The 24,678-nt window shown below is 36.0% G+C and overlaps 3 protein-coding genes across 3 annotated transcripts; 1 reads left to right on the top strand and 2 right to left on the bottom strand.

The window, feature by feature from the left end:
- Positions 1 to 4,612: 4,612 nt before the first annotated feature.
- LOC104114466 (uncharacterized) lies at positions 4,613 to 7,535 on the bottom strand. Its single transcript, XM_009624926.4, has 3 exons — positions 7,323 to 7,535; positions 6,360 to 6,609; positions 4,613 to 5,559 (listed from the first exon to the last, which is right to left on the bottom strand). Exons 2-3 carry the CDS (start codon positions 6,595 to 6,597, stop codon positions 4,667 to 4,669), a joined length of 1,131 nt encoding a protein of 376 aa, XP_009623221.1. The 5' UTR covers positions 6,598 to 6,609; positions 7,323 to 7,535; the 3' UTR covers positions 4,613 to 4,666.
- Positions 7,536 to 9,106: 1,571 nt separating this feature from the next.
- On the bottom strand, positions 9,107 to 16,039 carry LOC104114468 (GTPase LSG1-2). The gene is made up of 7 exons (XM_009624927.4): positions 15,616 to 16,039; positions 13,043 to 13,144; positions 12,880 to 12,966; positions 12,279 to 12,372; positions 11,065 to 11,121; positions 10,620 to 10,699; positions 9,107 to 10,532 (listed from the first exon to the last, which is right to left on the bottom strand). The coding sequence occupies exons 1-7, from the start codon at positions 15,837 to 15,839 to the stop codon at positions 9,413 to 9,415; spliced, it is 1,764 nt and encodes a 587-aa protein (XP_009623222.1). The 5' UTR covers positions 15,840 to 16,039; the 3' UTR covers positions 9,107 to 9,412.
- Positions 16,040 to 20,097: 4,058 nt separating this feature from the next.
- LOC104114469 (uncharacterized) lies at positions 20,098 to 20,739 on the top strand. The gene has a single exon (XM_009624928.2). It carries the CDS (start codon positions 20,098 to 20,100, stop codon positions 20,737 to 20,739), a length of 642 nt encoding a protein of 213 aa, XP_009623223.2.
- The last annotated feature ends 3,939 nt before the right edge of the window (positions 20,740 to 24,678 follow it).

Raw genomic sequence — 24,678 nt, 5'->3', positions numbered from 1 at the left:
GCAAGGTTTTGTAATTGACATGTCCTAAACGAATATGCCATAAATCATTTGACTTCAATAAATAAGAAGAAGCTGAAATTTTATTCATACTGTCAACAACCATTACATTTAGTTTGAAGAGGCCATCTGTGAGGTAGCCCTTTCCAACATACATTTCATTCTTGCTTACAACAACTTTATCAGAAATAAATACACATTTGAATCCATTCTTAACAAGCAAAGAAGTAGAAACTAAATTCTTCCTAATAGTAGGAATATGAAGAACGTTGTTGAGCGTTAACACCTTGCCGGAAGTCATTTTCAGGAATATCTTCTCATAACCTTCAATCTTGGCTGTTGCAGTATTTTCCATGGAAAGCTCTTCTTCAGGACCAGCAGTAGAGTAAGTCGCAAATGCTTCCTTGAGAGCACAAACATGTCGAGTGGCTTCAGAGTCAATCCACCACTCCTTCGGATTTCCAACTAAGTTGCATTCCGAAAGCATTGCACATAGATCATCAATGTCATCATTCTTCTCCACTATGTTAGCATGTCCCTTCTTCTTATACTTTTTTGGGAGACGACAATCAGGGGCTTTGTGACCGATTTTTCCACAAATGTAGTAGCTGCCCTTGAATTTCTTTTTGTTCTGCTCCTTAGTCTGTCCAGAAGACCTCTTTCTCTTCTTACATTTTGGAGCAGTCTCCTCAACGATATTAGCTCCCATGATCGTTGAATTTCCACGAGACTTCTTCTCGGTTGTTTTGTTGTCTTTCTCAATCTTGAGACGAATCACAAGATTTTCCAACTTCATTTCTTTGCGCTTGTGCTTAAGATAGTTCTTGAAATCTCTCCACGAAGGAGGCAATTTTTCAATCATTGCAACCACTTGAAATGCTTCATTAACGACCATACCTTCAGCAATAAGGTCATGAAAAATAAGTTGAAGCTCCTAAACTTGGGTTCCAACAGTTTTGTTGTCTATCATTTTATAGTCTAGAAACTTGACAACCACGAACTTCTTCAAGCATGCATCTTCAGTTTTGTACTTCTTCTCAAGTGCGTCCCATAATTCTTTCGAAGTATTCATCGCAATGTACACATTGTACAAGTCATCCTCTAAAGCACTTAAGATATAGCCTTTGCAAAGAAAATCTGTCTGCTTCCACGCCTCAATAATCATGAATTTCTCGTTGTCCGGCATGTCCGCAGCAGGCACTAGAGGTTCTTCACTAGTGAATTTCTGCATACCAAGTGTAGTAAGCCAGAAGAACACCCTTTGCTGTCATCCTTTAAAGTTGGCTCTGAAAAATTTCTCCGGTTTCTCTGCAGGTGGAACAACAGTCCGGCTTGACGAGGCTATCGTCGTTGCCGCAACAGTCGCAGAAGAATTTCCGTTATCAATTGCCATTTTCTCACTGTAAACAACAGAAGAATTCAATTAATGGAAAAACCAGAACAGTAAACAATACTGTTATTAAAAACACAGTATGTATAAGAAATAAAACCGAAGTTTTTTATATACTGTTGCACAGAAAACAATGAAGTTTTTATGTTCTTCAAATCGTTTTCTGAATTTTAATACTCTGATGAAGTTTTTATATCTTCAAATCAGAATAGTAAAATTCAGAAGGAGTAGAAAACCACACAGGTTTTAATCTCCACAAACAAAAATACAAAATAAAATAATTTGCTTAAGATTGTTATTATTCTGTATTGCTGTAATAACTAATTAAACTTTCTGAAATATATAAACAAAACAGAAAGTTAGTAATACTTATTTACAAAATAAATTCTGGAAAAATAGTATAGGAATAAATCGAGCCCACTGAATACATAGTGTGTCCTTAAGGAAATTATTCCCCTCAAGTACCCGAGGTACTGGAATATATCCTCCCAGGATAGAAAGATTTAACTCACCGGAGTGTTGGTACCAAAACGCCGGTGAACAGCGAATCACTCGAAGGCTGTAAAACACACTGAATTTTTGTGCAGAAGAAGAAGAAGAAGCTCAGAAAATTTCGTAAAGAAAGATTCTGGGATTCAAACTCTATTTATAGAGTTGCTGGCATTGTTTCTGAAAAGGTTTGCAACCTTTCAGAAACAGTCATGGCTGTTGGAACAGGGTTGTTTGAAATATTGCGGAAAAATAGATTTAAAATAATCCGGGAAAGAAAATGGGCCTGACCGGACCGGGTCGCGGGTCATGGGTTATTTCGGATTTAATTTTTCGTTAATTATTTAATTAATTAATTAAATAATTGAAAGAAATTTTATCCAAAAAGATTAATCAATCAATCTTTGACCGAAGCTGAGCGACGACGACGACGACGCGAGGCTTGCCTTCTTCTTAACTCTTTAAGAGCTAGAAGAAGAGCAATTATATATATATACCCATCAAAAGCCTTTTCTTCCTTCAATATGGAACAATGTCTCTTTGCCAAGGAGGAAAACTCAAATATTTTATTTTTTCCCCATTTCTCATTCACCCTCTTTAAGCTACACAAGCTTAAAATTCCAACAATCCCCCACATGAATGGGGAATGGCTATAAAATAAAGGAATGCACGGACGCGTGTGTGTTTTACATGCAAGAATTAATTGCATTTGGATAAGTAGGTTTTCTTTTGAACTTTCCGTAGTGAACTTATATCTGATATACTCGGTCAATCGGTAGATTTGATATCGTTGAACCGTCGAACTTTGTTGTATACCTAGACAACATAAGTCACACAATCAATCCTTAACCATCTATGGTTCTCACGGTTGTGTTCGTTTCAGCCATGAACATCGCCTGATTTCATGAGTGCTTAGAGAATGGGCCTTTACTTTCATTCCCCTTGAAGCGGCTTACACTTCACACTCACATAGGTGATTTCTAAACGTGTAATCCTATAGACACACTATCTGGTCATATCCTGCCAGACTTAGCAAATCATTAAAAAACCTTTAAGATTTGTTGACTCATCAAAAAGCCTTAATGCTTTACCTCGATTTCTGAACATTGTCCTCATCACGAGAAGCCGAAGCTGAAGCCGAGCGAGCGATGACGACGACGACGCGAGGCTTGTCTTCTTCTTAACTCTTTAAGAGTTAGAAGAAGAGCAATTATATATATACCCATCAAAAGCCTTTTCTTCCCCCAATATGGGACAATGTCCCTTTGCCAAGGTGGGAAACTCAAATATTTTATTTTTTCTCCATTTCTCATTCACCCTCTTTAAGCTACACAAGCTTAAAATCACAACACAAATTACAGCAGTATCTGTCCACTTTAGAAAGAGAACATTTAGTTCAGACAAAGAAAAAATGTTACAAAATTTTTTAAAGTAAAACTAGGACAACCATTTTGTACTCCATACAATTCTAGTCATTTTAGTATTTTGTTGGATACTCAAATCTTTTGACATAGTATTAGAGTCAAACTTTCATGAGCTCATCTGTCCAATTGCTTTAATTCACATTCTATCGCTCTGGGCTTCTCTCTCAATTCATTGGAGTTGCTCTAGACTACTCTCTTTCAATTCAGCCCATCGAGCTACTAACATTGCTCCGAACCTACTAATAGGATGTCGAGCTTAATCGGCAAGTGCATAGATAGTCATTCTCAGGGATGCTATTTAAAAATTAGCCAGTACTTATTTTGTCCTGAAATTTTAAATTAAAAATCTCAACTTCAGGACAGTTCAGAACATTTTTGTCTGAAAAAATAAACTGAAAAACTGAAATTCAGAACGTACTGGCTAATTCCTAAATAAAAGCCTTTTAGAGTGGCTACCTGATGTCTTTTATATTCAAGGACCATCATGTTGAGCCTCCTCTATCTCCACTTCAATGAAAAAAGGAAAAGAAAATATCAAATTCACGTGTAAACTTTAGAAATAGGTGGGTGTCAAATAATTTACTCATCCATCATTGGTTATATAAGAGTTTTCAAAAAGCTTTATATGATCTTGAACTACACCCGTTGCCTTGAGGAAACATTTCACCTATTCTCTTAAGGTTTGGGTATACTTCTTACGATATATCTTAAAGTTGTATTTTATGATTTAACAGTCTTTATTTTCCAGTTTTCCCTTTTTGGAGAAGAGTAACTTGATCTAAGGACCAATTTTGCTTTGTTGAACCAGCCCCTCAAAGCTATATTTGGAAAAATACTCCACATAATGTCACTGTAGCATATTTGGATTAGTCTAATTTCCTAATCAAGTCTCGTACCATATCGAGAAATGATATATACAATGAACTAGTAACAAGAATATCTGAAGTAATTGGGCGAGTAGGAGATTAGCAATCATACAGTTAATGCAACTTTTCAATGCTATACTGGGATTAGTCATTGTTTAACTTTTTGTGTCACAATCATATTACACAATTTGGGAATATTTACTAAGTATCACTTACTTTTTTTACTTTTTCATATTGGCTTAGCCAGGTAAGAATTACTCTCAGTGCATCATTGACAATTGACGGTGCATAGCAGAAGTTGCCTATATTGGAAAGAAAAGGGAAAAATGGCACAATATAGTTTGAAGTACCTGTTTATTTTGTTTAATTAAGTGATATATCGAGCATATCAGTGGCGTATACAATTTTTTTAGTAAGGCAATTCAAAATATAAAGAAGAAAACATGTGAAAAAACCAAAGAAACACAACTCTACTAGTGAAAGCACAACTCAATACATTATTACAACTCTACTCGACGAGATTTTATCTCTTTAATTGTTTTTATAATAACATCGTTAGAAATAGTATTAAATACTTCTCTTTCTACGTAAGGCACAAAGCAACCGCTAAAAAGTTCATCATTGGATCGGTCCAGCATGCCATTCTTGATAAACCTCATTGCCGAAAAATCTCTTTCAATGGATGCAGTGACAACTGGTAGGAGCAAACCAAGCTTCACTAAGAGGAATACAAGAGAGTAATTTAAATGTTTCTTTGTCTGAACTAATTTCCTTGAAAGGTCGGAAAGTCCACTTAGATTGGAAAACCTTTGATCAATATCACGAACATCAATAATATAAGTTGCAAGTTGATTTTCAAGAGCATTCATATTATACTCATGAAAGTCATCGGGATATAATTCAGCCATTCTCATTATCTTCCTGATGTCAAAACTAGAAAATGAGTTAATTGGATTCAAACAAGACACTCCATGAAGCAAATCAATTGTCATCTTATCAAACCGACCTTTGAGTTCTTGAAGTTGCCAATCAACAATTTTATAAAGCACCTTAACACGATAATGATGTAAGACATTACAATAAGCAGGTCTACACCGCGATCTTCCAGAGTCAACATATGGCTCATCAAAATTAGGTATCAAAATATCATACATGGTACAAAATGCAGATACCTTATCAATAAGCGACTCCCATCCATTATCCCTTAACTTTTGCAACATTGTCTTTGCTTTTTCAAGGAATAGCATGGCATTAGCAATGTCATGCTCCTTCTTCTGTAAAGATTTACTTAGTTCATCTGTGATTTCTAAAACATCTCTCATCAAATGCAGCATAAAAGCGACCTTAAACGTTTGACAAGTTCTGAGATATCCCATTGCCTTTGCTCTTTCATCTAAAGAATGTGCATCCACAACAATAGCATCAAGTACATCCATAATTAAACCAAACAAACGAATAAAGTTGCTGAAAGATTTATAGGGTGATCCCCAACAAGTATCACTAGCTTTAATAAGACCAAGTTCTTGAAGCAAGCTCCTACCATTTGTAAGTTCACCCATATCTAATGCCTCTTGAATTTTTTCCCTTTGAGATTCTTGAAATTCATCCATGTGTAAAAGAAGCTCCCAAACACATTTGAAATATTTGAAACCAATAATATAATTTCTCCCACTTGAACACAATTTTTAGAAATTGCAACAAGAGTTTGCTGAAGTTGATGAGCAAAACAATGAATAGAATGTGCCGATCTATTTTCTTGCCTAATCAACATTTTAAGACCTTTGATATTATTTAGCATATTACTTCCCTCATCATAACATTGTCCACGCACATAAGATAGACTCAAGGAATGATGAGCAAGCAAATCAACGATTGTCCTCTTTAAAGATAAAAAACTAGTATCTTGAATATGAATAATGTCAATAAGCCGCTCCATCACAAATCCTCTTCTATCAACAAATCGTAAAACGATAACCATTTGCTCCATGTGTGACACATCAACTAATAAGGCAAAGTAGTCACCATTTAATTCCTGTATGATAGCCTTAGTTGTTTCAATCTTACATGCAGTCACAATATCTTTTTGAATCATTGGAAAAATCATTAGATCTTTTTGTTAAGCTTGTTCCAATACAAAATCATGAATGTTATCACATCTTTTCGCATACCAAGAAAGAATTTCAAGAAAATTACCATTGTCAAGTGATGATTCAGATTCATCATGACCCCCAAATGTGATTCCTTGATTTATAAGAAGTCTTACTACATCAATTGAAGAAGTTAAGAGAAACGTATACTTATGCTTAACTTGATAAGAAGTCATCTGAGAAGAATGCAACGCTACTTCTGATTGATTGGCATTTTCCTCCTGGTTAGATTGATTATGAGATGCCAAACTTGATTTTGGTAGTTGGGGAAAATACCTCTTCATTGAAATATGAAACTGAATTATAAAGTAAAAGTTTTAGTTAGAAGACAATCTAACAATCGTATTCACACAAAAGAAAATACAAGTGAAGCTTGCTATAAAACTTCACTGTTAAGAATCTGATGCATTAACTATGAACCATTCCTTCCCGATTGTTTACATTAGATGCTTTAAAGATTCTTTTTACTAGTTGAATTCGTTGGTGTTTTGCTTGACTATTTGACCAAGAAGATGTTGCAATAATCTGTTTCAAGCCTAAAAACAATATCTGCACCAAGTATTTTAGTTTCACTAGTTAGTAGTTTTAAATCTTGATGGTCATATTTGGTGTTATAGTTTTAATCAGTATATATGACTCCAAAGTTTAATTCTGATGCTTTATACTCTGTTACTCCTAGTTACTATTAACATTTCCTTTACACCACTATACTGGAGAATATTTATATTTGGGATAAAGATTCAAAGGAAAGGGGTCTGAAAAAGTGCAAAATAAACTAGTATTACACATGACAGACATGAGAATATTAGGTAAAACATAATGTGGTATTTGTACATTTAATTAAGATGGTGCTTTATGCCTTTATCTCAACACTCAGTGACTGTTAATTCCTAGGCAAGTATGGAGCAAAAAAAACAACTCAATCACAAATTCACAAATTCAATATATCTAATGCACAGTATTCACTCAATTTCATTCATATATTCAATTAATATCTAAGGGAACTGACCGCTGCTGTGATGAACGGCGGCCGGCGACGATCAAACGACGGCGAAAACACTGAGATGCGATGATTTAGCAGAACAACCGAAACAGTCTTTCAGCCTTCTGAGTTGTCACGTTTCGAAATTAGGTTTTCTTTTATCCCAAAATGCCCCATCACGTTTCACGAAATCTTTTAGAAAGGGCATAAAACGACAGCGTTTTGGTGTATTTAAAAATAACAGTAATTATAAAAGTCATTTTAAATTTGATTTGCTACCCAGCTAACGTAATTTTTTCTTTTCCCTTAGTCGAGCAAGATCATAGCAAACATAAACATTTAATAACCCAAAGAATTTACATTTTCTTCGTTATATCAAAACAATAGCCCCCCATAGTACTAGCATTAAATGGGTATTTTTCAGTTTTGAGAAATTTATGTCCTTTTCATTGTTTATTATTTCTTTTGTTCACCTTTTTAAATATTTTTAGTACCAGCTAATTCATTTACAGCTTGTTTGGATAGTTGTTACATATCGTTTCATAATGTATCGTATCGTATCGTATTGTATTGTTCTGTATCATTTGATGAATATAATGTTTGGATAGATTGTGTCGTTTGCCGTCGTTTTATGATATCACACACCAACAATATGAAGAATAAATTTGCAATATTATATTAAAAAAAATTATGATACAGTATATAAAAAGACAGGGTAAATAATAAAATAAAATTATTTAATAATAATGAAGGGTGAGATTGAGAGAAAAAGATAAGGTAACGATGCGACCACACCAAATCAGTCGTTACATAAAGATGGACTTAACGATACGATACAATCGTATTTAAAGTAACAATACAATAGGTAACAACCATCCAAATAAGCTGTTAGCCAGAATATCTTATGATATCATGATATGTCAATTCCTATTTTCATTCTTTTAATGCTTCCGGCTTTCAGGAGACTCTTTATAGGATACTTGGCCAAAACTTATGTCTCAACTCTCAAGTCATGTCCAAATTTTGGGGTTACATTACCTTGGTTTTTGTTTTAAAAAATAGTTTTTTAGGCCTAGTACAACTATAAAGGGTGCTAGTTAATTAGCCGGGTCATTAGGTCTAACTCAAAGCCCACAATCTATATAACATCACTACGGGTCAAAAAATAGATTTATTTATAAGAGAGCAGCAAAGGGTTTATTCTTTGTGTCGCTCACGAGCAGAATCTTAGCTTGAGCCTACCTTCGCACACATCCATTAATCTCTTCGTCAACTAAAGAAAGATATCTAGGCATTTGAATCTAAGTGTAATAACACTACAGTTACCAAACTTAGGGTCATAAGTTGACGAATGAGCAAGAAGTTCAAGGCAATTATTTGTTTCCTGCCTCAAATTTAGGAGCATATGAGTATGCACCTGACTCATAATAATCATAATAGTATGTTTGATAATGTGAGACAACATCTAAAGTTAGAAGAAGAGCAGCATGAGCCTGCCAAAGAAGGTGCAAAAGTGCACAAAACTACAACTTCTAGCTCAACAAATGGTTTTATAACGTGAAACCAATGAAAACTGAAAAATTAAGACGCATCCAAATAAAAACCCTAAAATGATAACCAACAAGATAGAAAGTGAGAAAGAAAAAAAAGTGACTAGAGTAAAATGCTTCATCTGTGATCAATTGGGTCACTATGGAGAAAAGGTAGACATTGTCATTCTTTCCTTCCTTCAAATTTTTTTTGGGGACGGGGAAACGGGGGTAGGGGGGGTGTTTCGGTTTATTACTACAGCCTGTTTTAAGGAAAAACCATTAGGCACAGAAGCTCAGACAATTAACTCAAAGGAATCAATACATCGTGTTGCATAAGATTTTACCCTGTAACTCCCTTAGTGAGAGTCTTACTTTAGAAATAAGCATATATACCGCACTATCATCGTAACGATATGCGTGTAACAAATAGTACATGCAATAATGTAGGGTAAGAAACAGCAGTTCACATGGCAACAGAGGCAGGAGCCAAAGAGCCAACTATCAGAAATAACAAGTTTTGCCTTTTTTTTTTCCTCTTGATGCAGTTCGCCGCTGAGCAAAGATACAATCAATTTCCATCTACACCTATCGGATGCTCACAGGTCCAGTGTTTGCTGGTTTCTGGAAGACTCTTACTACTGGCATCCCATCAGCATCACCGTTCTGGACCCTCCACGACCGGTCTTTTTTTCTTTGTGATTTCTTGTGTTGTTTATGGGGTTTAATTGAGGGCTTCTTTTTACTAGCTGCCTCGTTAGAAGCAAGTCCATTGGCCATATCAAATGTACTCAAATCACTCAGCACATGCTCTAGACTCGGTGCATTTTCGTCTTCATCATCACCAGAGGAATCAGAAGCAGACATTCTAGGTCCATCATCATCCTCTGAAACATCTTCATCTTCTGCACTACCTTCATCCTCCGATACCCCTGGAGGCGTTTCAAAATGTGGAAGCTTCCCATCAACATAATCTTTCAACATCTGACGTGCTGCTCTTGTTTCATCAGGCAATCCACTTGCAGCAACATAACCACGAGATGCACAGTATGTTCGCAAAAGTTCTGCTGCAGTAGGTGGACGAGACTGTGACTCGTACGGCTTTGGTTTCGGCAGAGATATGTTGTAGACATCCTCAATAATTTTTCTAGGGACTCGATTTGCCACCACCTGTACAGCCTCTCTATGCTCAGTCATCCGATCAATTGGCAAAACACCACATGCAATCATCTCATATCTCGAACTTGTGAATGATGGAAACACCAAACCAGGGCAATCACATAGAGCAAGTTTAGGAGATATCACGAGTGTTTGAAAATGCTTTGTCTTCCCGGGAGTAGATGTCACACCAGCCCGTTTTTCCCCTACCAAAGCATTAATGGTTGAGCTTTTTCCAACATTAGGATACCCCACAAACCCCACCATCACACTTCTAGATTGAACATCTGCTGCTAAGTTTTCATTAGCACGATGAGCATGAGACGGGCCTCCTCCAACAGAAGCTGACCTATTCCTAGTCAAAACTATCTCCTCCGCTGCAGACTGTAACCGGACCAATAGCTCTTCTCTGCCAACAATTTTTGTATCAGCATCACCTGCCTCTTGAGAGATCGTTGGTATCTTCCCTTCCATAGCCGCAGAGGCAGCTTTAGCTGACCAGAATAGAAAAAGAATCCCTTGCTTGTGGAAGTATTCAGCCCATTTCTTTCTGCAGATAAAGCAAGAAGCATAAACTGCACATTCAAAAAAAAAAAAAACTGGCAGGGAATGGCAACTATATTATCAGCATACTGACCTGATAGAAATGGGTAAAAGATCTGCTTTGTTAACAAGAAGCATTGTTCTTTTGTGTTGGTCTACTTCTAGTGCATAAGCCTGCAAATTGGCCCCATCAGTGCATAATCCTTATATGGAACTTGTACGATACAGGTAAAACAAGAGAAACATCACTACTGTCGAAGTTTTTGGCATATGTACGAAACCATTCGCTACTCTTTAAATTTCATTAAAAAGGAAAGTAAAAGAAAAGAAAGATCAGAATTCAACAGTAGCGCATCAAAAGAATGCACGGCCACATGAGACAATATGAAAAAGATATCAACACATATCTGAACAGTCTTTCAACTGCAGTCACTGAAACTGTGAATATCCATGCAAACAAATAGGAAATATATGGTAGTTGTGCTAAAAGCCTAACAATCGAAGGAACTTCAATCTATGTGAAGCATTGAAATACTTACCTCAAGATCAGGACACCGATAAAAAAGTGGGTCTCGTGCATCAACAACCATTACAAGCTGAGGACGAAGAAACATTAAAATAAATCAGCAATGCTAATTTTGACAAAGTAATAAATTTTATTAATGAAGGGCAAAAACCGTCTGTATACAAAAATATATCAGCAATACACCAAGAAAGATTAAAAAAACACGTCCATAGAAAGAAGGTAATCGTCCAATTCAGAGAGAATTATTAACAATCAAGTAGCAGATATAAATCCATTACTCTTTTCTCGATTGCACTAGTAGATCACTGCAAATTCATACTACATAATAAAATGGGGAATATCATTAGTGGGAAAGATGCAAAAGATGTAAATCCTAAGGATCTGAAGAGGCCAGGACAGACAGGCCTAAGTGAAGGGGACTGCAGTCATGTGTTTAAGCTCTTTGCCTACATAAACTTCTTTTTCAAAGTCAAAATTGTTCAACAAAGCAAGCAGGTATACTTGATGCTGGAATTTTCATTAGTTATTATTGCTGATATTATCCAATAGTTGGGAAATAGTGGATGTTTTCGAAGTTCACAGTATCATTATTGTCTATCTAATCCAAAAGATACAAACAACCAATAACTAATACCGTGGTATACTTTAATGAAATTTCACCTTTTCAAAAATGAATAAATAAATAACCCAATAACCTAAAACTGTGGGAATCCAGAAATTAGGGGAGGCAAATGCAAATGAGGAAACTATGATACAAGAAGTATGAAAGTAAAAAAATTGACTATTGAAGCACCTAGAAGTCAACCCTGGCGAATTTGAAGGTCCTCACAGTTTTCATGCTCAAACATTTGCAGCCCAACTACTAGGCAAAATTTAAACAACGTTAACGGACACAATTCGTCACGCGGAAAGTATCTCTAGTACAAGGCCAGAAATGTTACTACATACCAGATTACCAACCAATCTTCAAAATCTCTTACCAAGTACTTTCAGGCTTCTTTACAGGAAACCTAACTTTAGTTTAAAATGCTTGACATTAAAGCAACCTTAAGTTTGAAGAACCAGTTTCTCTCAGTGCTTTAGTCTACATAATCAGATCAAATAAACTACACGAGGAGTAAGCATAAGAAGGAACCAGTAGACTGCCAGATGCTAACTGTTAAACTGCCACGAAAAATATTTATCCTCTTGAATAACCCTAAAGGTAGAAAATGATCAGAATCTCACCAGATCACTACGCTCGACAACTCTCCAAAGCTGTCTCCAGATATCCAGGTTCTTTTCAAAAGGGGTGAGAACCAGTTTCTCGTTCTCTTCAAGCCTATATAAATCAATTTCTGTTAGAGCAAAAGATGTCCATAAACAAAATTCACATGCTAAGCAGTAGCCCAAGTCCCAACATAAGATGAGGCCTATCTGAAAGCTCTCAATGTACTATTGATTTTCTGGTCATACCTCCATCACACATAAATTCACTATAAACAGATGGAATATGCTTTAGGTGCAAACAAATCAGGTATTTTTTAAGTGTACATGGAAAATAACGGTTGACGGATTAAACTGGGAGGGAAGGTACAAATTCTCTTTTGAACATAACTACACAACTTCCTAGCTCAATCTGTTTGTCTACTGAACCCATAGTGACTAACTTTGAATGTAAGCAGTTATCCGTAGGAAAATGAACACAAGATATCGTAAACATCCATCTTAAATTTACAAAGTTCATATTCCTTGCCCCCACTCCCAAAGAGAGGAAAGCAACAATATCCACAAACATGCATTCACTAATGTAGCATAAGCAAATAAAATGCCTTCTCACAGAACTGACCTTGCAAGATTGCGGCGCCAAGCTAGAAAAGCTTGATTTTCATTGGCATCAAGCTCTTCTACTGACATTCTAGTATTCCATGGTGGCCTGAAAAAGAAGTACTTCAGAACCTTGGACCAGGACACCAGATAGTGCACTAGATTTAAAAAAGGATAACAATTACCTGCGTGGAACACGAAGACTGCTAGCATGCAAGACCTCCTCCTTCTTCTGCTGCTCTTTTCTTTCTTCAGGTGTCAGATCACCCATGCTAGAATCACCATCCCTATTACAACAAAGTCAGGTCACAACCACAATAAGTGTAAATAAGTCACCTTTCGATTCTGTCAGAGAGGACACTAAGACATAAAGTTATGAAAAATCAAACGAGCAAAGAATAAAAGATAAGAAAGAAGGTACATTATATTTTTTAATAAAGCAGCAAAAAGATAGTACTAGAAGGAGCCCAGTCAAAGTTGAAAAGTGAAATGCTAAAAGGCAATATTATGAGAAGTGAAATGTTAGCATAAAGAAACACCTTCTCACAGATGAAGTCAATTATTACAGGATCTCCATGGTTCACACTAGCATATTCTATAGAAATTTAGAAAATAAAATTTAGCACATTAATGCAACTATGAACTTCACATGATAAATCAAGGTTACTGAATCTGAAGAGAGAGAAGATCATCCCAAATGTCAAATCTTTTACAGGGTTGACCATGACACATAATCAGCGATCTTATCTTTAAATTAGCTTCAACTTCCAGAGAGCGCCCTAATTCCAAAAACACAGTAATTTTAACTGATAACGAGTTCAAGTAAACGAAGATAACATATCAAACCCTGCAATAAAGCATGATGTGGAAAACCTTGTATCAAAACAACAAGTTCTGATTCGGATATGATTCACTTCCCATTAACTGAATATGTATGACTTAGGTGGATTTCCTTTGCAGTTCATATGAACGTGCTACTGCTCCACTTCCTTTTAAATTCAAAACTTCATCTACACCAATCAAGTCACTCCTCTAGTTAATAATATCTCTCAATAAGAGTTACAACAGAGTCACATACGTCAGTGGATACTTCTTCGGATCAAAGTATCCTCTAGGATTCTGATGCTATCTACATTCATGATGCCCTTCGGAAAAAGCTGTTGAGATTTCTTCACTACTAGTAGTTTATTACAGTACATCAGATATAGAAGCCTTCAGCTAAGGAACATTTCAACTGGAGAAGAAGTTTTATGGCTTCAAATTTAGAAACAGATGTAGTGCAATGAGCCAATGACTAAGCAAGAGTGATACAATAGCCCCCCTCTAGTGAGTCCTTAAATAGCTTATAAAGACTGAGAGATAGGTAATGAATCTACTACCTATTGTCAGCTGTAATCGGGGCAGATATGAAAGTTAATTTCTTAGTCATTACGTAATACATATGAATTAAAAAAAAAAAAAGCAATATACACTCAAGATAGAAGATGAAATACGATCTTCGCAGTATCAGCCTATCACGCCTCTGATATAGAGACAGCACAACTGCAAAGATATATGTTATTTACTTAATTCTGGTGCTTAGAGATGTGGTTTCATATGCCACTCAACATGTTGATAACCATGTAGATGATCTGTCGGAACTTCTATTCCTTAAGGTTCTCATAGAGGAACCACGGGAGAAATGTCTTTCAGCCACGGAGCTATTGAGATAGTAGCTTAATGCAAATGAGTCTTTAGTATCAATATGGAGAAACAATGAGCATTATTTCCCATTTCTTTCTTGAAAGATGTTGTATTCTTTTATTTTTAATGGACTCCCTCTCATACAGCAATTCAACCACAGTCAAGGCAATAGAGAGCTCTTTCCTTCACTATTCAATAATTGTTTCAATAGGGAATCCTTCTTTTACCATTCCATAATTTTTGCACATGGCACAACACATTGTCATCCGTGCAAAACTTGACCTCATCGGAAATGATGCATATGATGGCAACAAGTCAAACCCCCACCACACTATAATTAAGCTAAATCGAATAACATCTCACAACAGAATAAACAAAAGAGTAAGATAATCGCTCACGAAGGGGCCAGCAAGTCGCTTATTCTGCATTCTTTCCCTTTTTTCTTCTTCTCCTTCTACTTTTAGGTTTTTCTATGTTGCGCTCAAGAAGATTATCGGGAATGAATCTTGGCTTACAAAACCAGTTCCAATCACAAAACTACAAAAATAGAACTAAAAACAAACTCCCAACCTCATACAGTACCCAAGTTTCTCCTTTTTCCCAAAAAAAACAATTCAAAAAACAAACCAGAAACCCGCAGCCGCAAGCATTACAACAACCCTCTAGCAACAAACTAACCCTCAAACCCCTGTCCCTCTAAAAAAGGAAGGGAATATATACACCAACAAGATACATGCTTTATCATCAACAACTGATTGCAAAAAAAAAAAAAATTAAGAAAAAACAACAACTTTACTCAGCTTAAAAGTACATTAAGGTAATTCCCAAATACCCAATTCTCTATTTTTCTCAAAAAGTAATTAGAAGAAAAGAATATAAAGAACAAAATCCCAACTTTACTCAACTAAACAAATAGACATAAACAAAAGCCAATAAACCCGACAAGCATAGCGGCTCTTGACAACCCAAAGTAACACACAGAGACACCTATTTACGAAGAATTACAGGTTTTATGACCAAAATTTAATTAAGAAGCTGAGTAAATAAGACATGTTAATTAAAGGGGGGTGCTTACAGATTGACGAGGAGTTTAACGGGAGGATTAAGGTCAGAGAAGACGCGGTGAGCTTCATCTGTCTGTTCTATGACGGCCTGAATATCAGTGACTTCAGTGACGGATTCCAGAACCTTCTTGTGTTGGTTCCTGTAGAATCGTCCCTTCTCTTTCGACTGCTGAATCATTTGGTTATGGTGCCTCACCAGTGCCCTCCCTAACGTACTTTTCTCTCCTTTCCCCATTACTGCTTTTTCCTTTCCCCCTTTCTCTTTAATAAAATTATGAGGAAAAAAATGATTGATGAGCAAAACCCTAATACTGCTTTTCACTGGAGGCGGTGGAAGAAATTGGCGGTGTTACTGTGGAGGAGGGGGGCGGCTGAGAGGAGTTGTAGAGCGAGGAAAAAGAAAGAGTTCCTAAAAGGGACTTCTTCTTCCCCTTTTTTTTTTATTTTTTTAAATTTTTAATAATAAAATGCAATTTGACTCTAATACTCCATTTTTTGCACTTTATTATTTTCCAGCCATTTTTGGGACTTTATAATTTAGTTAACTTATGAGCTTTTAACATATTTACGGATTAGTCAAAAATAATTATAGTTCAAATATATAAAAAATATATATTTAAAATGTACAAAATAAATATATTTATCGGTTATTATATTTTTAGGGACGATTAGATTTCCCTTAAATTATTACATTGACCCCCTAATTTCTTGCTCCGCATAAATGTCGAAAACTAGAACCTTTTTTTAAAAGAAACTTACTAGGACTGTATTAGACAATAATAGGACAATTAGCACCAGAGTAGTCACAATTCAATTTGATTTGATTTTGTGAACAAAAATTAAATTTCTTATGTCAATTTGCTGAATATACAAATCAAAATATAACAAACTAGTTTCATTTCTCTCATCATCCTCATTGTTTATTAATGGTTGTCTTATGAATACAAAATTTAGGGTGTAAATGTTGAACATAATTCCAACAAATAATAATTTACTATTAAGTCGAAATTGCAATCCTCTCACCGTAATCTAGTGGTATTATCATGTAGCCTCATGCTATATATGCAGTGACGTAGCTAGGAATTCCGTCAAGGATATTCAAATTTAAACAAGCCAAATAATTTTTTTTGTCAATAAATAGTGTACCAAAATTTTTAAATCAAACTATGCAATATTTAGCTAAACAATTAAAGAAAATTAATAGAACTATAGTTTTATAAATCAAAATTAAAATAATAAAAGGACAACATTAGAAATTTTACTAATAAAAGTAAGCATAAAACAAAGGAAAGGGAGAGTAGAGAGAATTTTTATCCTGTAGAGAGCTTTTGTTAAAGAAATTTTTATAGAGCTTGACGTTTAAATTATAATATTTATTTAAAAAATTACTTTTAGTTAAAAATTATTTTTAATATTAGTTGTTTATTTCTACAAAAAATTTAAGAGTTATTTTTTTAGAAAAAATTTTAAATTGAAAAAGAATCAAATAGACCACATATGGTGGTCTCCGTTTAGTTTTCGCAAACAAAACAAAACTTTGAACCCGTGAACCACACGTCACTTTGAACACCTTGAACCGGTGGACTGCCTGATACGACCCAAGATAGCCAACATGCGCTTTGGATGTCAATTGATGGCTACTTTCGCAATTGGAGGCTATGTGTGTAAATTGCCATCAAATGAAGATTACATGTAATTGGAGGCTATACTTATAATAAGTAGCTTTTTTCCATTCTCTTTCTTTTTTTAAGGATTGGAATGAAATCTTTCGGTAATGGTCTAACTAGCTCCACCCCTTTGATGGGGATATGAACTTCATGTCCTAACTTTCCTTTCTTTCGGAGCCACTTCCTTCGCCCTTTCTTCTTAGTCTGAGGCATCTCCCTCTCGTCATATTGTGGTACGTTAACTGTAAAGTCTTGAAAGCTAGAGTTACTACACTTAGTTCCTTAAAATTAGCTTATGGGTATTTGGGTCATTTGTAGTCAAGTACCTAATCTAGTATAAATAGCCCTTAAGGCTTTCATTTTAGAGAGACTAATTTTGATGAATGATGAAGACTCTTTTGAGAGGTGTAATGGTGGTTTGCCATTATTGATGACAACTTATTCAAGGTGTGTTCTTCAAGTGGAATCACACTTCCACTTGAAGGTATATAGTTTAGGTTCACTTTGTTATGTAATTGTTCACTGGTTGATCTTTGTCAATTATTTTTCAATTACTACTTTGTTGGGTATATTCTCAAATTCTATCATTTATCTTTAATTTCTTGTCTTCCGCATTTAGATTCGTATCATTTGGTATCGGGGCTTGGATTAGTATTTGTTTCTACATATACTAGCTAAGTATTTGATTTTATTTTATAATCCCAAAAAAAAAAATAGAAATCAAAAATTCAATTGTGATGGTGATTTTAATTGTGTTTTGTGGTTAAAACCAGTTTATGAAGTTAAATCTAAGTTTACTTGTGCATTGGAATGGAGATTTGAGTTTAGAAGGTTGAAAAACTCCATTATTGAAGAACGTTGAGCTTGAACAAGGGTTTTAAAATTGGGTGTTCTTTGTTTTGTTATTATTTGAACAAATTAGCCATTGGAATTTGCTCTTAGTTTTCTAAGTAGTTTGTCTTTCAATTTTGAGACGATTTGGCTGAGAATTGAGTGAGTAATCTATAATTTGGAAGAAATCCATATTCATCATGTTCATGTTGGATTCATGAAAAAAGTACAATTTGATCCATTTGAGTTTATGTGATTCATGAATTTGATATCAAAAACCATTGGGGATTGAATCTAAAGTGATTCCCAAGTGAAATTTGAAGTTTGGGAACATTTGAAAGCAATTTGTTCGAATTTGAGAAACAAAATCGAGGTAAAAAATTGTAGAAATTTCAGATTCGTTGACCACTTGTGGAGCCAAATTTGTTCATGGAGTCGGGCAGAAGCTGAACAAAGCTATTGAAAATGCAGTATCGTGGACCCATTCGTGAAGCCTATTATGTTCGTGGAGTCGGGCAGAAGCTGAAAATTATTGAAACTAAATATCACCAAGAAAACGTGGAGCCGAAGTCAAATCGTCTCCACGAACTTCCCCTACTCAGCACCAATCGTGGCCACGAAAGAAGATCGTGGAGCCGAATTTTCCACTTGCACAGTTTGAGTTTCCTTGTGTTCTTCTTATTCCTAGTTATTTTCTTTGATTATTCTTATCTAGTTAACATTAGTAATTAGTCCTATTTTGTTAATCTAGTTATTGTGTCCGTATTTTTCATTTCGTGCCAATTATTTCGTGCTTTTCTCTTTGATCACGTTGTTCATTATTTGACTCTTGTCCGTTTGCTTTTACTAGTATTAGAGTACGCGTTTTGCGCGTGTACCCCAACTTGATGAGTAATATTTTTTTTTTAAAAAAAATACATAAATAGTATATTAAAATTATATTTGCATTATAAAATAGAAATTTAAACTCCTGAAATTGATAAATATTGATTCAATATAAATAACTCAATAAATAAGAGAATATGTCTCATAGAATTTCTGAATATAATTACTCTTCTGTATATTTAGCTTAAACTCATTTTCAGCTCTATGACTTCATCACCTCAATTTCATAAATTATCATACTTTCTTTTCAGATTCAGCAAGAACACATAACCTTTGAAGATTTAAAAGTTTTATTTTTATTTTCTTAAAAAATCTATTTTCAACTTTTGTGTGTGTATGGGTGTGTGATAATTTTCAAGTTCATTCTAAAAGAGACAAACATGTTCACCTAACTAATACAGGACATTCTATTTTTCTTTAATTAATAAAAAATATTATATTAATTAAATTTGACAGATTAAAAAATAATAAATTACGATGGCATAAAATAAAATCTAGCCACTGTATTTTGAATCATAAATTTTAGTTGATTTTAAAGTCCTAAAATATTAAGAAAATAATTAAATAATAATTTTGTTTATATAAAATTTATTTTTAAAGGGATCGTTACACGGCAAGCCGTCAGGATTCACTGTTTACTTTTTTCAATCGAATATACATATATATTATATATATGCCGGCTATTTTTAGTTTAAGCTGTCGGTAGGCAGCTATTTAGAAAAAAAATCATTTTAAAGTAAAAAGGTTATATCAACATTAAATTTAGTTAAATATTTTTGTGACCTAGTTTTATCACAAATCTATATATATACTATATTAAAAGCACGAAGGCCCTTAGAAAAATATCGTTCGTCTTTTTTACCCTTTAAATATAGAGTTCACACTAGACAAAATTATCATTTAATTATTTTTCTAATATTTAGGAATTTAAAACTCACTAAAATTTTAACTAATAAATCTTTCCTTATTTTAAATATATTGGACTCCTAATTTTTGACGGGTAAGTATATAGAGTTGGCTAGGATTCTCCAGAAGAGGAAGGTTAATATATCGTGTGTCCAGGAGACTAGGTGGGTAGGATCGAGGGCGAGGGATGCCGATGGGTATAAGATGTGGTACTCTGGAGTCCTAAAGGGTAAGAATGGAGTGGGTATTTTGGAAGATAGGGATCTTAGAGAGTCTGTGGTAGAAGTTAGGCGGGTGAATGATAGACTAATATTTATTAAGCTGGTGGTTGGTGAGTGTACCCTAAATGTCGTTAGTGCATACGCGCCGCAAGCAGGCTTGAATGAGGAGGTTAAAAGGCGCTTCTGGGAGGGGTTGGATGAGATTGTGCATAATATTCCGCCTGCCGAGAGGTTATTTATAGGAGGGGAATTCAATGGGCATATTGGGTCATCTGCAGGTGGCTATAGTGAGGTGCATGGCAGCTTCGGTTTTAGGGATCGGAACAGAGGAGGTACCTCACTGCTGGATTTCGCTAAGGCATTTGAACTGGTGATTGCGAACTCGAGTTTTTCGAAGAGGGAGGAGCATTTGGTTACTTTCCAAAGTACGGTGGCGAAGACGCAGATTGACTATCTCCTCCTCAGAAGATGTGACAGAAGGCTGTGCAAGGATTGCAAGGTTATCCCGGGTGAGACCCTTGCGACACATCATAGGCTCTTGGTAATGGATGTCGGTATTATGATAAGGAGGAAGAAAAAGGTCTGTATGAGGACGTCCGAGGATCAGGTGGGATACCTTGACTAAGGATAAAGCTCAAGAGTTGGAAGGGACGTTATCAGCTATGGGATCCTGGAGGAGTAGTGGGGACGCAAGCATTATGTGGTCAACGACAACAGATTGTATAAGGAAGGCGGCGAGAGAGGTGTTAGGGGTATCGTCGGGCTACTCTGGTGGTCACAAAGGAGACTGGTGGTGGAATGAAGTGGTCCAAGGTAAAGTGGAAGCGAAGAAGGCGGCGTACCTGAAGCTAGTAGGGAGCATTGGTGAGGAGGAGAGGAGAGCGAACAATGAGAGGTATAAGGTAGCTAGGAAGGAGGCAAAACTGGCGGTTACGGAGGCTAAGGATACGGCTTTTGCTCGTCTGTACGAGGATCTAGGGATCAGGGGGGGAGGGGGGAGAAGAAGCTATTCCGGCTGGCCAAGACGAGAGAGAGTTTGATGGGGGTGATCAGATTAAGCGGAGATGGCAGGCCTACTTTCATAAACTTCTGAACGAAGAAGGGGATTAGGATATTGTGCTAGGTAAATTGGGGCATTCAGAGAGTCACTGTGACTTTAGGTATTGTAGGTGCATCAAGGTTGGGGAGGTCATAGAGGCTATGTGTAAGATGAGTAGGGGCAGAGCTACCGGGCCAGATGAAATTCCGGTAGAATTTTGGAGGTGTGTGGATAGAGCAGGCTTGGAGTGGCTGACTGGGTTGTTTAATGTTATTTTCAAGACAAAAAGGATGCCGGAGGAGTGTAGGTGGAGTACAGTTGTTCCATTATACAAGAACATAGGTGATATCCAGAGTTGTAACAACTATAGGGGTATCAAATTACTGAGTCATACCATGAAAGTTTGGGAGAGGGTGATAGAAGTGAGGGTGAGGAGGACGATATCTATTTCAAACAACCAGTTCGAGTTCATGCCGTGGCATTCTACTACGGAAGCTATCCACCTTATGAGGAGGTTGGTGGAATAATTCAGGGATAGGAAGAAGGATTTGCACATGGTGTTTATTGATCTGGAGAAAGCCTATGACAATGTTCATGGGGAGGTTCTATGGAGGTGCCTAGAGGCAAAAGGTGTGTCAGTTACTTACATTAGGATGATTGAGGACATGTATGATGGAGCTAAGACTCAGGTTAGGACAGTGGGAGGCGACTCGAAGCATTTTCCGGTTGTTATGGGATTACACCAAGGGTCTGCACTTAGCCCATTCCTTTTTGTCCTGGTAATGGATGCACTGACACATCATATTCAAGGAGAGGTGCCATGGTGTATGTTATTTGCTGATGACATAGTGATGATTGATGAGACTCGAGGCGGCTTCAATGAGAGGCTGGAGGTTTGGAGATAGACCCTTGAGTCTAAGGGTTTCAAGTTAAGCAGGATTAAGACGGAGTACATAGAGTGCAAGTTAAGCGCTGAGCCGACGAAAGCGGGGTTGGACGTGAGGCTTGATTCACAAGTCATCCCCAAGAATGTCAGTTTCAAGTACCTTGGATCGGTTATTCAGGGGGATGGGGAGATCGACAAGGATGTCACACACCATATAGGGTTAGGTGGATGAAGTGGAGGCTAGCGTCTGGAGTCCTGTGTGACAAGAAAATACCTCCGATTCTCAAAGGTAAATTTTATAAGGCGGTGGTTAGACCGGCCATGCTGTATGGGGCTGAGAGCTGGCCAGTTAAGAACTCATATATCCAGAAGATGAAAGTAGCTAAAATGAGGATGTTGAGGTGGATGTGCGGGCATACTATGATAGATAAGATTAGGAATGAAGATATTCGGGAGAAGGTGGACGTTGCCCCCATAGATGACAAGCTGCAAGAAGCAAGGCTCAGATGGTTCGGGCATGTTCAGAGGAGAAGCCCAGATGCGCCGGTGAGGAGGTGTGGGCGGCTGACTTTGGTAGGCATGAGGAGAAGTAGAGGGTGACCTAAGAAGTATTGGGGAGAGGTGATCAGGCAGGACATGGCGAGGCTTCAGATTACCAAGGACATGGCCCTAGACAGGAAGTTGTGAAGATCGAGCATTAAGGTTGTAGGTTAGGATGTAGTTGAGAATATCTCTACGATACTCCAGAGTGAGGCTAGTCTGTTAAGACTTGGTCTTAGACTGTTAGTGGTTAACGTTGAGTTCACACTACTCTTTCGTTCCTCTTAGTGCTATGCTTTAACTACTGGTTATTGTTTTGCTTTTCACTTATTTTTTGGTTTTGGTGATGCTGCTCTTTGTTCTATGGTTTCTATTGATGGTACTGATATTAGAGGTGGGCATAAAATCCAAAAAACCAAATTTTGAACCGGACCAAATTAATTTGGTATTTCGGTATCGGTTTATTCGGTATTTCGGTCCTACTTCGGTATAAGATTTTCAGTTTTTTGGTATTTCGGTACGGTCCTCGGTATTGAAGTTTGGATATTTTGGTATACCGAAATATCGAATTATTTAAGTACACCTTCCTTCACTGCCAGCCCAAGTTATCAATTTTTAGCCCAACATTTCTAACTTGTTAGTTCTTACCCTTAGCCTGTAACCCACCGAGACTAAGCCCAACTCCCTAACATAACATTAGAAATTATTAGAAAAGTAAAGGAACTTCTTATGCTCATTTATCACTTTATTAGAAATTTTCTAATGATGTGATTTCTAGTATAAATTATTAGAAGTAAAGAAACTACTCACATTCTACTGTTATGCTCATGTAGTGATTTCTATTAGAAATTATTAGAAGAAGTGAAGGTACTGCTCACATTTTATTATTGTTATACTCATTATCATGTAATTAGAAATTTTTAATGAATTAGCTTAGCACTATTTAGTTAACAAAGATATGGTACGATACCGAACTGTACCGAACCAAACAAGAAAATACTGAACCTTACCGAATTATTTTGGTACGGTATTTGGTATTCATAATTGATATACCGAATACCAAAATACCGAACCGAAATTTTCAAATACCGTACCGAAATACCGAACGCCCATCCCTAACTGATATATTGCCTCTTTTCGTCTTTCTTTTGTCTTCTTGAGCCGAGGGTCTTTCGGAAACAGCCTCTCTATCCCCTCGGGGTAGGGGTAATGTCTGCATATATACTACCTTCCTCAGACCCCACTAATAAAATTTCACTGGATCGTTGTTGTTGGACTCCTAATTTACACATATTGTACCTTAATTGCCTTTATTATTTCCTTACATTCATTGATACCTTTAAGTTTCGTACAATGCAATTAATTGCTTTTCATACAAGACAACGTCTCCTATTCCTATCTCATTACTCTGACTAAGTACGTAGAAGAAGTTATATGAAGGGAACTTGTTTGTGAGGGATTTACTGTTTTAATGGTACTTAATGGAGTTTTTTGCTCATTCAATTCTGAGTAAGGCATTGGCTAGATTAATGACAATCTATTGCACATATTATGTATCATAGATCATCTTGGTATCAAGTAGGTTTAATTGAAATATGGTAGAATCTTTGAAAAGTCCAGATACGAAATTCAGTGTTATAATTTTGTATACAAGTCTACGAAATTAAAAAATGGTTTTATTATAAAAAATATTAAAGGAAAAGTACAACTTCTTAGAATGAATATCAAATTACTACATGGAATTTCGATGCTAGAAATTTACTTGTATAACGATCCATAAATTATTCGTTATCTGGAAACAAAAAATTGCTTTCGTTTAGTAGACTGGGCAATTGATTTTGCACATTGTATTGTGTACTTGTGTAGTACATAACATTTATTCTTTTTTCCCCCCATTTTTTTCTAATTTAGTTTTTTTGTTAATTTTCGTTGAACAATGATAAAATCTTAAATAACACAGAAGCAAGTACTCCAATATTAAAAATCTCACAAGGCGGTGTAGGAAGTCTGAAGTTATTAATGAGAAATCTTCTCTTGAGCGACCGAATGAAACACCTAAGGATCTTTAAACTTAGTTTTGTTGGTTCTTTATTTTATTT

The sequence above is a fragment of the Nicotiana tomentosiformis genome, chromosome 11 (genome assembly GCF_000390325.3).
Source record: "Nicotiana tomentosiformis chromosome 11, ASM39032v3, whole genome shotgun sequence".
Lineage (NCBI taxonomy): Eukaryota > Viridiplantae > Streptophyta > Magnoliopsida > Solanales > Solanaceae > Nicotiana > Nicotiana tomentosiformis.
The sequence above is the reverse complement of the archived record's forward strand: the minus strand, read 5'-3'. Positions and strand labels throughout refer to the sequence as shown.

Coding starts and splice junctions, on each gene's coding strand:
- LOC104114468 (XM_009624927.4), bottom strand. CDS start 15,839: ATGGGGAAAGGAGAGAAAAGTACGTTAGGGAGGGCACTGGTGAGGCAC. Junction 12,967..13,042: donor AGTCTTCGTGTTCCACGCAG/GTAATTGTTATC, acceptor CTTCTTTTTCAG/GCCACCATGGAATACTAGAA. Junction 12,373..12,879: donor TGGCGCCGCAATCTTGCAAG/GTCAGTTCTGTG, acceptor TGATTTATATAG/GCTTGAAGAGAACGAGAAAC.
- LOC104114469 (XM_009624928.2), top strand. CDS start 20,098: ATGTGGTACTCTGGAGTCCTAAAGGGTAAGAATGGAGTGGGTATTTTG.
- LOC104114466 (XM_009624926.4), bottom strand. CDS start 6,597: ATGAAGAGGTATTTTCCCCAACTACCAAAATCAAGTTTGGCATCTCAT. Junction 5,560..6,359: donor TGAATCATCACTTGACAATG/GTAATTTTCTTG, acceptor CACATTCTTTAG/ATGAAAGAGCAAAGGCAATG.